Source organism: Vanessa cardui, chromosome 11 (assembly GCF_905220365.1).
Source record: "Vanessa cardui chromosome 11, ilVanCard2.1, whole genome shotgun sequence".
NCBI lineage: Eukaryota > Metazoa > Arthropoda > Insecta > Lepidoptera > Nymphalidae > Vanessa > Vanessa cardui.
Genome location: NC_061133.1, coordinates 4,690,683 through 4,704,107, shown reverse-complemented (window position 1 = coordinate 4,704,107; position 13,425 = coordinate 4,690,683). Strand labels below are relative to the sequence as shown.

Sequence of the window (13,425 nt, the reverse complement as noted above, 5' to 3'; positions counted from 1 at the left end):
TGATTTTATGTAATTTGGTCATAATATAAAGATACACAAAAAGTACCCGTGCGAAGCGGAGACGGGGCGCTATAAATTATAGAGAATATTGCGACATATTTCCTTTAATGATGTTCGTGACGTCACTACACCATACTGTTATTTATACTACTACATCCGAATATACAAATACTATGGTATAGCAAGATTAGTTGAATTGATACTAACTGTATTTTGAAAACACATTACCCTTATTACAAGACGCGTACTAACTTTAATTGAGCATATAAGCATATTATAACAACGTCTCCACGTGTAGCTTACTACAATATATGTTATATATAAGGTATATTAATACATGTTATAGGTAAGTGTGTGACAAGTTTTAGTTCACAAACTAACTATGTAGTGTTAGTATTCCCTATACGTAGGGAAAGTACTACACAACGCAAAACCGGTTTCGTATCCATTACATAAACATAAACTGAATTACTATGACGGTTTGATTGATTACCGCAAAGATTGACTAATAATAATAAATAACAGAAAGTAGGAGTGGTTTAACATTACTTCTCTATTTTGTCACTGGTAACGCCATCTAGTGAAATGTATGTGAACTATTGTGTACGCATGCGCGGCTTAGGTTTAAAGGCGCGTCGAAGTGACATTCAGGTTGACAGATGAAGAGCATTGTGTGCGAGCGAGAGGGAACAACAACAAGCGGTTTCCATCGATTCGCCGGTCAGCGCATGTCAAGACCGAAGCGCTACCACGGTTATGAAGTGTATTTTATTTTAATGTGGGCGTTTTATTTATAGAATTTTCTATTTTTAGTACATTTAATGTGATGAGTGCATTTTAAATTCTATTTTATACAGGAAAATTATGATGACGACTGTCCCTATTTTTTCTAACAAATCTGTATTCAGATTTAAAAAAAATATTTTTAAATAAATATTCTGCTTTATAAAAAAAGTTTTCATGACATTTTATTTTTACTTTTCTCAATACATTCATACACTGTACACATTCACGCAGATACTACCCATATTTTGCACATCGATAGGTACCATATTTTTTGTATCTTTTAATGTGTTGCTACTTATTATATTTATTCTGGTTCAACCCAAAATATATTTTCATATAAATTTTTTATGGGAATCAAATCTTTTATTGAGTTAATCTTTCCCCTATGAATGTGTAATAAACACACACACATACACACCAAAAGTTTCTTTTAAAGTGTTACTACGCTATCAAAGTCACATGATAGTCACCGCAGTGCCTTTTAAAATGTAACTATAAAATTTAATTTGAATAGTATTTTTCTAAACTAAACGGCACGCGAGTGACTTTTAAAACGTTAGTAGGCGCTCCCTTTCAAGCTACGTTAACGATCGATTTTTCCTAACATTCATATACACGATCTTACCTCTAAAAATATATCTCAAGATATTGTCATTAATTTTCATTTAATTATTCACAAAGATTATATGTCTAAAAATTTAATATTTCCATTATTCAAAGTACTTAACTTGTGTTTGGTAGATTTAGAATTTACCTTTTAATATAACTACTTTACAAATATAATACATATATTTAAAATATATGTTATATTAGTGTTTGAAATAAAAAAAAATCAAACAAAGAATTATATTTATTTATAAATTATTTTTGCACTTTTATTTTTATATTAAAATAATATTTAATACAGTTATCTCGAGATTAATCTCGATTAATGTATACCGAGTATATCAGACTGAACGCACACAGGCCAAATCTAACTCCCACACATAAAAAACGTAGCGATACGTAGACAGTCACTAGAATACGTCGAGACAAATCCTTACACACAGGCACAGCACGCCACGCAATTTTGAACCTTAAAGTTTTGGCACCCTCCGTTATGTGCCCTACATTTACCGATCCGCGGATAACCTCAAAAAATGAGATTTTGAACGGAACATGTCATGGTTCCTAGTGATAATTGTGATTCTGTGCGCTTACTGTGATTATAAATTGATTAAATTGTTGCAATATTATAAGTATAAATGATTATTTTATCGTCCGTTGTGTTTTGAAGTTATTTTCGTGTATCATTCGTTCCAGTTGTGTATTTAGTGTCGAATAGCGAGAATGTGGCGTGTCAAACTTGTATTACACGGTTATTTATGATATCGTATGTACCGTGACAATAACGTGATATAAATGAGTACGAATAGTGATATCGAATAGAGATGAGCGTAAGTTTTTTTTTTTAATCTTATTTTAATAGACTATAAACATATGTTATAAGTGCTTGTTATTCTATGCTTAAATATGATAATTTAGTAAATAACTAAATAATTAATATAAAAATAAAATAATGGTAAAATTAATTGACATAACTTTAGGAGAAAAATAACTTTAAGTTCATTTCTAAACGTACTTTTGTTGAAGGAAAATTATAAGTGAAATAAAGCTTGGTTGTCATTCATGGTAATTAAGAATTATTAAGCTTAGTTTACACTGATCTTGTTAACGTATAAAATTAATGACAGCTTGAAGTCCGCAACATGGCTGTAGGATATGATTCCTTTATCATTCTTATCGGACCTAATATGTCATGGCAGACGAATAAAATGCGATAAAAAGCGCAATACCAGCAATAATATGACAAATAGGTACCTATCTACTATCGTAATGTGTTTTTAGCACCATTCTTCTGTTAATTATTTCAAAGATTTTGTTGTAAGTTTTGTGAACTTAAGTATAAAAATATACTTATTTTTTTCTTTTTAATCGTATTATCTGTATTTTATTTTATCTGTTTTAATTCAATATAATAATTAATCATTTATTATACGCTTAAAATAATTGTATATTTGTATGAAAATTTGAAACTTTATTTTCTTAAGCAATAGTCACAATAATTTATTACAAGTGATTTCTTATGACAAAAACAATGCTAAAGTGCCAATTTAAATTATAGTTTCCCTTATTACTATCAATAACAGGCGAATGTTCCCAATTAACAGAATGGCTTGCCATGGTCGGATCATGTATCCGTCGAATGTTGATGACGTAAAAATTATAACCTTCAATATCATTCCTCTTGTATGTATGTTAGGATATATCTAATATCACTATGATGTTGCGAAATTAGGTTATATTAAATATTTTTTTCAATTTTATCGTTTAACTTAATTAATCTTACTTTAATGAACACTTAAAAATGAGTAATATCTAATTTACTACTACTTACTAAATACGCGATGATAGGTATACGGATTACCATAAAGTCTACTTAATATATTCTACCTAAATTTTGAACTATCTCTTTCGTGACATTAGTAGAAAAGATATATAGATATAGATATAGATATTTTCATTGTATGCCTAATTTACAGAAAAACGCATTACGCGATTTCCTAACGTGAAGTACACTTAGTGCGCCCTAATACACCGACATACCCACTAAGAAACCAGCGGTACCCACACCCTACCCCCTCTGTCTTTTCGGGCGTCACGGGATCGCTTTCTCATGCTACCGTGACGATTTATCAATGACTTTTATTGCTCGCAAATTACACTGTGTACATATATATCAGGAAATTCTACATATCGTAAATACATATATACATAAGACGCAAAATTGTGACTTAGAAGAACTTAAAGTTTAAATTTGATATATCTTTAACGCATTATAACTGAAGTTTATAAGACGGACATCTGTGTTCGTTATTTACTTTACGATGTTTTGTATATATATTCGACAATTTACTTTTTATATTCAATCCAAAGTATCAATATCCTATAACTATCATAGTTAAATTAATGTTCAGTGCGTCGTAAATAACTCATCGACTAAACCGCTCAAATGATCAATGAACTCTCAAGCCACTGTTTCCGTTTCCGTTTGTCCCTTAATAGGTTTAAAAGTGTGTCGCATAAGCCGTTTTACTGCAACAGAGAATAGTGTTTCTATCGATTAAAATACGTTTTTCAATCATTTACATTAAACTCAAAACTCAAACTCAAATTCCTTTATCCAATATAGAAGCATTACACTTACTTATTGATTGTCAAATTATCACTACAATTAAAAGCAAGGATATTTATACATTGAACAAATTGTTCCTATAGCCGCTAAACACATGAGCCAATGATATGTTATATGTAGAGCCCGTCTTGGTTTTGCTCGGATATTTAATGGTCTACGCTTATTGGTTTAATCAGTTCAAAGCTCCATTCAGCATACAGACTGATCGATAGTTTAACAATATAATAACTACATACTTACTAACAATCTAACAAAAGAAAAAAAAGTAACGTAACATCCTGCCAATTACCCACGGCTGGGCTAAGGCCTCCTCTCCCATTAAGAAGAGAGTTTGGAACATATTCCACCACGCTGTATGATGATGATGTATTCCTTCACCGCCGAGCACGAGATGAATTATAAACTCAAATTAAGCTTTTATATATAGCGTGCCTGGGTTTGAACCTGAAATCGGTTAAGACGCACGCGTTCTAACCACTGAGCCATCTCGGCTCCATACTAACAAGGAATTTGTTTATTCTTTAAATTTGTCCAAGCAGTTATAATCTCCAGTGCAAATCTGTAGAATATCGCTTCGTATGTCACTCGTGAAATATTAACAATCGACTTATAGTGTTACGCCATTTTGATACATGTATCCCATCAATTACATAATTATTATCGTTAAAGTCGTATATCACATTCTGACATTAAAATAGCGTGTTTTGCGGTGATTTTCCAGTATATTTTTACAGAATAGCCCACTAATACAATCATTAATTATTTAACGGATGAATAATGTAGAATTTTGTTTATCGATTCGACCAAATGAAATATTGAGTTGATAATTATAGATGATAAAAAAGCGTGGAGAATACCTGTTGACTTCCAAGCAGGATATATTAATTTAAATAATTGTATTTAGCTAAATGACTTTGTATTTTTTCAATGTTAAAAAAGAGTAACTACTGATTTTCTTGCCGGTTCTTCTCGGTAGAATCTACTTTCCGAACCGGTGGCTCACTTAATTGTAAAATGACGATTCAAAGGTGCTTGTAAAACCTACTTGAATAAAGTTCATTTTGATTTGATTTTGATTCAATGCAAATCTTTAAAAATAACTTGCTGGATTTGGACATCAATACACACATAGTATAAAACAAAGTCACTTATCGCTGTCTTTCTTAACGATACTATCGGGTCGATAGTATCGTTAAATAGCTGGTATTTATTGAAATATAATTTTATATTGCTTTTAAAATTTCTTTGAGAGAAATATATTATCGCGTAATTATATCAGACGCAGTCAATTGACACTCTTTCAACTCGTTGATGTATTATTTGGATCCTAATAACTAATAACTCAAGTTGAACGAGGGGTCGCTCAGCGCTACCAGTTGAATGCGACATTGACCCATTTTTACGAGTATATCACGTCTATAGTCACACATATATAGGTACATTGCCATATAACAACTACGAAGGGAAAGTACAGTTACGTATTTAAAGTACTATTGGATATATATTATTTTTAAAGAAATACTCAATGAAAATCTTTACAGTGAAACAGTGTTTTGATTAGTTTTGTTTTATCACAGTATATAAATAACGGCCATTGTCATTCCCACTAGATGCGAGAGATGGCGCTGTAACACAAAAATAAAACTCTTTTTAACTTTGTGTTATTATTACCCTATAATTCTATACCAATATTATAAATGCAAAAGTAGCTTTGTATCTGTCTGTGAATTGCTCTTTTACGGTCAAAACAACACCGAATTAAACCATTTTTTTTTTCATTAGCTTGAACTCCCAGAAAAGAAATGGTAAAAAAGTAGCCTTTTTATGTCTAACAGCTAACGACCAAGGGGCCAAGGCGAGCGAAACCCCGGCCTGCAATTAGTTCCACATAAAATAAATCGTTTCGTGTTTTGATAAAGAAAAAAAAACTATTTAATATATAAATCCTATTAAATATAAACAATGCGTCGTTTTCGTTTTTTAACCAATACATATTCAATCCTTAAAAGCTTTTATAGACTGAGTTAATGTAATAAAAAGCGAAAGCCCTCGAACGACCTTTGAGTAATCTTTTGAAGTTTTATATTATTGAGTTTACTTCGATTTTCTATCAAAGATTCAAATTACTCGATGCAAAAGGTTTTATTTAAAATGTAAATCTTTATAGCTGTATTTCGAGCTCGTTAATCTAGGGGCTACAGATACCTGAGATTAAGGTCCAGGTCAGTGCAATATGCCAGAGTTAGAGGTGATTTGGACCGGTGGTTACAACGCCTGCATCTTAACCGATGATTACGGGTTCAACTCCAAGCACCACTGAATATTCATGTGCTTAATTTGTGTTTATAATTCATCTCGTTCTCGGCGGTGAAGAAACATCTCGTGGAAAACTGCATGTGTCAAATTTCATAAAAAATCTGCCACATGTGTATTCCACCAGCACGCATTGTAACAGCGTGGTGGGTGTTCCAAACCTTCTTATCAAAAAGAGAGGAGGCCTTAGCCCAGCAGTTGGAAGTTTACAAGTTGTTGTTGTTGTTGTATGCCAGAGTCAGGAGGTTGATAGTGTTTTAACTTCCACGTATCAGAAAGCTCGTACAGCCTATAGTAGGAATAAAGATAAAGAAATCTTAGATTTACGTATTTCTTGCCATTTGCTAATACCTCAGCTTTATTGTCCATTACTTATAGTAAAATTTGTTTTGATAAGATTAGTGTCAGCTAAATTGTTCTATATAATTAATTTACGTTTATTTATGTTATTAACTAAGAAGTCTGTTCGTACGCAACACTTAAGGATACGAATTACATTGACAGTAATATAACATTTTATTCATATTTCGTCTAGACGTATAAAATTGAAAATCGAACAACGTTATTCGTAACTCACTTATAAAATAAAATATCTAGTTAAATAGTTAAGTTAAAATGTTAAGGAGTATAGTAGGACACAAATTAGTTGTAGCATCGGAAAATTCAATGGAATGAAATTAAAACCGATTACTGCCGATTTTCACAACCAATAGAAATAGCTACCTATCGCGCCATTCGACGCTATTCGTCGCTATAGATTCACGCGTCAGAGAAAGCAAGTGCATGTAAATAGACGGGTCAAATTGACGAATATATTAGGTCATATGATATTACAAGTTATTACGTTTGTGCAAAGATCATATTCGCATGAGAAATAAATATTGATAATTTGGTATGGCGTACTCAATTAGGATGTGATCGGTTTTACGAATTTTGCCGATGCGACATCTAAGTTGTGTCGTACTATACCTACCTATTAAATTTTAAGAAATCAAATGAAGCTTCTTAAGTTCATTTTCTTTTAATATTTTCTATCATCCTGTATCAATACGCTTTGTCCTTTGAATATTTTATTTAAATAAAAATGGCTTATTGTAGTCATAATCCTTTAGGACTAAGTCTTCTCAAGGAGGATCATCGATTTTGGCTTTATTCTTAACGGTACAAGCTAGTTGGAGAGGAAATATAAGGACATTGCAATCTCATAGTTGTGTAATAACATTTCGACACCATACGTTAAATAAGAGGCGAGATGCCTCAGAGGTTAGAACGTATACGTCTCAACCTATGATTGCGGGTTCAAATCCAAACAAGGACCACTAAATTTTCATGAGCTTAATTTATTGTTATATTTCATCTGGTGCACGACAGAGTAGGAAAACTTCATGAGGAAATCTGCTTGTGTGTAATTTCAACGAAATTCTGCCACATGTAAATCTACCAAATTGCATTGGTATAGCGTGGTATGGTCTTAACTTTCTCCACAAAGGGACAGGAGGCCTTAGTATGCATGCTATACGATAAGTAAAATTCAAGACACGCATGAGATACGGTAGACTATAACATTACAAAATTACTAATTATAATTATCGGTAATAACTTTATTAAACGACGTTATAACAGTAAGCCATAAACCTTACTTTGAAACAATGGACACCCATAATGGGACCGTGAATGTTACGTCGCGGAAGAGACGACGTTAAACAATGTATTTTATATGATCATGTTGTAAAATTAATGTAGAAACATATTTCAAATTTATATCTATACACGCCATAACGCATTCGTAACAAAATTAGTAAGTACTTATAATTTAACGCTTTATTTGACTGTGACTGCCACTTACATAAATGAAATTATTACAAATGATTGAATATAATATAATATACAGGGTTACTGGAAACTCGAAGTATATCCGTTAGGAGGTTATAAAATTAAAAAAAAAATATTTAGAAACAGAAACTGTTCAATTACTAAGTTATAAATAAGGCATTATATTTCATATATTTTTTAATTTGTATTCATTATTTTTAGTCAATTTTGTGGGAATTTTAAAGAACGGCCTATAGTACGAATTCGCTCAGGTTCGAATACGAATTTCCATCAGCGTCCTTTCTGGTCATTTTATTTCAGTTGCTTTGGAATAAATTCCTACTTTTTATACATTTTTGAAAAGCTAAGAACACGGTTATGTTTTTAAAATAATCTGCAGAACTAGTTTCATATTGACTTTTTTTTTTGTTTTTAAGTAATTTTTGAGGAAAAAAAACAATAAATTATTAAAATAACTTCGTTTTCCTTTTCGCATTTTTAAACTTGGACAGATAATTAATGTTTAAATATTGACAAATGTTCAGTGTTTAATCGTTTTTATAAAACCGAAAAAAAAAATATGATAAATATAAAAAAATAATCAAAAATTTGAAATTGCATTTATGACAGATTATGAAAAAAGCTAAAAAGCGCGATAACTCAAAAATGGTTATTTTTTGCATCATGCATATGGGGGTTACAAATATTGCAAACAGTCACCCCTATCACCTCCTAACGGATATACGTCGAGTTACCAATAACCCCGTATATATTGGACAACATCACGTACATTATTCTCATCCCATCCCAGCTTAAGCACTTCTGTTATGAAAAATCAGAAGTAGCGATGGTACCACAAGTACCTGGGTATTTGGCTATTGAATTTTTTCTACATCGACTCGGCCGGGAATCGAGCCGAAATATCGACTGGTGTGTAACGCTTTTGACAATTTCACTCTTAGGCTTCCGTGGAGAAGGAATAAATGTATGTATACTCTATTCCAACAATAGCAGGAAAAAACCAAATAAACAACAATTTACGCAATACAGTCGTGGGTTTGATTAATCTATGATTATAATGGATTTGGCGAAAAAATAGCAAATTTTGGACGTGAAATTAATTTGGAAATACGTAGTTAAGTTTAATAGTGTTGTATTGTAAATGAAGATATATTAATCATAAACTTATACTTCCTAATATAGCTGATTTATTAGCAAATCACTTGAAATCTCAGGTTTATTTATCTTTCTTCCTGCTTCCATTGAAATATTACTGAAGTTTGTGTACGTATAGCATACGTTTGTGTAAACTTCAGTAAAGCGCTCTTTTAATCATGCATATATTTGGTTCAAGGAAAAATAAAATGGTATAAATAAATTGGATGTAATTCATAGCTTATCCCAATTTCTCGTTGATTAGGTCACACGCCCACCGATGTAGATGAAATCTCATTTGCCCTTTCAAATTGCTTTATCGAATAATGTTATTTTATTTTTCTCTTTTCATCCTACTTAATATTTTTTCCAGAAATAAAAAAAACATCTAAATCTTAATTCTGCAGAGAAATAATTTTCGTTTGATGAAGTTAAAATTTAGGGCTCGTGTTTAAAGCGTGTATTTTTATGGTTTTATACAGATTTGTGTAAATCTAGAAGAGGTGAACGCAATTAGAGATGATCTATAGAAAGAAAAACTGATTCATGATTGTTGATTTTAGTATTGGTTACATTCTTGTGTTCGAAATGCCTGATTACCTAATAAGTTAAGGATTTTTAAGCATTTTGTATGTCAGTAATATGCATTTAACACAAAAGGGCTTAAGTTACATAACGATGTAAAAAGAAATATATCTATATTTCTTTTATCTTTTATAATTTAATTACACGCGTAATTAGTTTACTAACTAAATTTAGTTTTATACTGCGAAGTAGAAATTTTGATTTAATTTCTTTTATTAAGTATCTTTCTAGTTTTGTTTTAGAGCTGTTAAGTACCAGGATACTACGATTTCGAAGAGGTGTTTTGTAGATCAATAGACTTTTTTGTTTATGATAAAAATATAAAAATTATTCTCTTTCAGCGGTGATCAAAGTTGAATTATGGAACTTGTGGTCAGCTTCTATTTATTCTAGTGTTGGAATAAACAAGCAACATCAGCGTCAAGTCATACAACTTCCCTATTTAAAAAAAAAGGCGGGAGATTCGCAGTTGACACATTGAGATTTGCAATTATAATTTTTACGATGTAATGTGATTATTGATGGTTATTTGTGTTGTAGACTAAATGTTTTTCTTTTGTGGTAGATTGATTGTTATTATAAATTAAAGATAATTGTTTTAGAGGTTAACCTACTTCTTACTTCTGGTTCTAAAACTAGTTTTCTTTATCGTTGTAATTATCAATTAATGAAATGTGTACTATAGAATAATAATGTTAATGATTTAAAAGTGATAGCACAATGTCGGATCCCACGAAAAAGGAAACAACAAATGTATTTTGAAATAAATATCCAGCACTTAGATATGTTGACCGAAATAATAATGTTGTCATTATTAAATAATTTATTTTGTTTTCATAAGAATTGTTATATAAAAATTGCCATTAATTATTGTGACCGTATAAATAATTACCGCTCGGAATGATGGCTAGCAACAATTCTCAGTTGAATCGCAATTCATATCCTGATTTAATTAATAATTATTCGATAATCAATGATAAAGAAATGTATTTATTCCAAATTAAAATAAATATATTTTTTATTTTACAATATGAATTTATTGACTTTAAATCACCCACGATACTGCCATATTATTTGATTAATTGAAGAAGAAAGGTACTAAAAATTCGACACTGAAAATATGATGATAAAAACCGTCTTTATTAATGAAATACTTATATTAAAATTCATTTATGTTTACTTGGGCATACCACATACTCATCAGATATTATACCAGTGTAAGTATAGTCGCAAGGAATATATCTTAGCCCCCAAGGCTATGTAAGGCTATGTAAGGCATCTATGGGCGGTGCTAAACAATTTGCTCCATCCATCCATCCATCAACCATTTGCTCATCCGCGATATACCAATAGTATACAATTTTTTTTTAATTATTCATCATCGAGAATAATTTATAAGACCATTTAGTACCCACATAAAATTAAAAAGCTGACATCGACACCGCTTCGAGAGGGAAAAGAGTCTGTGTATTTTGATTTCGATTCTTTCACAGTAATTGAGATAAAAGAGGGTGTAGCAGGATATTTATAAACGAGTTAAAATTGTAGCTATCGTCTTAAAAATTATCGTATTTGATTATATTAATAAATCCTTTTTAGATAAAATATTATTCAATATTAAAATTCCCTCCGAAGAGAGGGAATGGGTTTTTTAGTGGGTTTTCCGGTGAGTTGGGGCACACTTGGCTTTCTCAGCACTTGCGAGTTCCACTTATACCCTCCACTTCAAGTGGGGGAAACGCGTAAGAGCGAGCAAAAAGAATACTATATTGTAAAATACATGTAAAAAGCAGTAAGTAGTTTTTTGGAGCAGGATAGTATGCACAGCTGAATAGATTTTGATGAAGCTCTTCACACATTAGTCCGAATTACACATTCATAGATAACGTTCAACCAAATGAAATCACGGTCAGTTCAGTTAAACCCCAAAATTCAAGTAATCAATTATAAAATATGACTCGCACATAAATCACAAGCCATTTACACGCTTACTTATACAATTACACGCTTATTTATACAATCATAAAGATCAATTTACAATATATCTACCGAGATCATCGACCGTCTGTAGTAAAGGAAGCCGGCAGATAGCGACCTGAATAATAATAAAGATAACCCCATAAGAGTAATGGGACAAATGACATATCTTTGTTTTAACCAATTCAAAATGTTAAGAGGTTGGTCAGTCCTTACTATAGACTCACAGTGTTCCATGGTACCATCACCCTTATGACTTAATATGTTTTTATTTGTCTTGCTTGTGTGAATGAAAGAAAATATCGTTGGACATTTTGAATTTGTTGGATGATAATAGATACATCTTACGTGTACTTCGCATTGGAACGGCGTGGTGGAGCTCCAAGATTTCTATTCAAAAGGAGAACTAAGCCTATGCCAACTTATTATATTTTATAAAATACCAATATTTATTAAAATACTTAGCTATGGTCCTATTATTCTCTCGATATAATATCCTAGTTATGAAAGTTGAGGCTCATTGGCAGGATCAGGAATTTTCAATATTCCTAACAGTGCCAGTGTCTAGGAACGGTGGTGAATCATCAGATAGCCAGTGTATTCATCCAGTTAGGTAATATATATAAATATCAGAGTTAAAGCCCTCAAATTTGAGCAATAACACACTGAGGAAACTTTCTCTTTCATTTTTATTTTATTGGTGTAATTTTTAAATGTATTTATTTTTAAACGAATCTTGTCTAGGCTTGGCTTTGTTCCGCTACATTTACAGTATATGTACATGTAGATATTAGTACCCAGATATACATATGTATGTATGTATATATAGGAACATTGTACATGGGTGTATCTAAGAATTGTTTATTCGTGAGCAGATGTCTTACTCTATGTTTACACTGTGTTCACCTCTATCCTCGAGCATTAGGCGAACTAATGTATTTCTGTTAGAACCCGCAACAGAACACACCAAATACTAATAATATAAATGTCGTAAACATATCTGTCTGTCAGTTTGTTTTACACGGTCAAACCGCTGAACTAAATTTGATGAAATATCATTGACCTTTTGAATGTGTCTTGAACCCTAAGGCTAAGGGTACCTTTTATGACACAGCTGATGACGCACCTCTCAAGCACGGGCGACGCCTACTGCAACTTACAGCAACAGCCTGTAAATTCCCACTGCTGGGCTAAAGGCCTCCTCTCCCTTTTAGGAGAAGGTTTTTGGAACATATTCCACAACGCTGTTCCAATGCGGGTTGGTGGAATGCACATGTGGCAGAATTTCTATGAAATTTGTCACATGCAGGTTTCCTCACGATATTTTCCTTCACCGCTGAGCACGAGATGAATTATAAAGACATATTAAGCACATGAATCAGCGGTGCTTGCCTGGGTTTGAACCCGTCAATCAATCATCGGTTAAGATGCACACGTTCTAACCACTGGGCCATCTCGACTTAATCTGAACTTGTTTACAAACTGCAACTTATTTAGAAGCAATCAAAACAAATTTATACAAGACATTTTTTAATTAAGACACTTCAAATAAATTCAATTTT

General features: G+C 31.7%; 1 protein-coding gene across 1 annotated transcript in view; it reads left to right on the top strand.

Moving 5' to 3' along the window:
* The first annotated feature begins 1,830 nt into the window (after positions 1-1,830).
* Positions 1,831-13,425, top strand: part of LOC124533914 (ras-related protein Rab-37) — a 95,658-nt gene continuing 84,063 nt past the window's right edge. Inside the window, exon 1 of the mRNA XM_047109498.1 lies at positions 1,831-2,222. Within this exon, the coding sequence (XP_046965454.1) occupies positions 2,217-2,222 (6 nt within the window). The 5' untranslated portion in view covers positions 1,831-2,216. The remainder of the gene's footprint in view (positions 2,223-13,425) is intronic.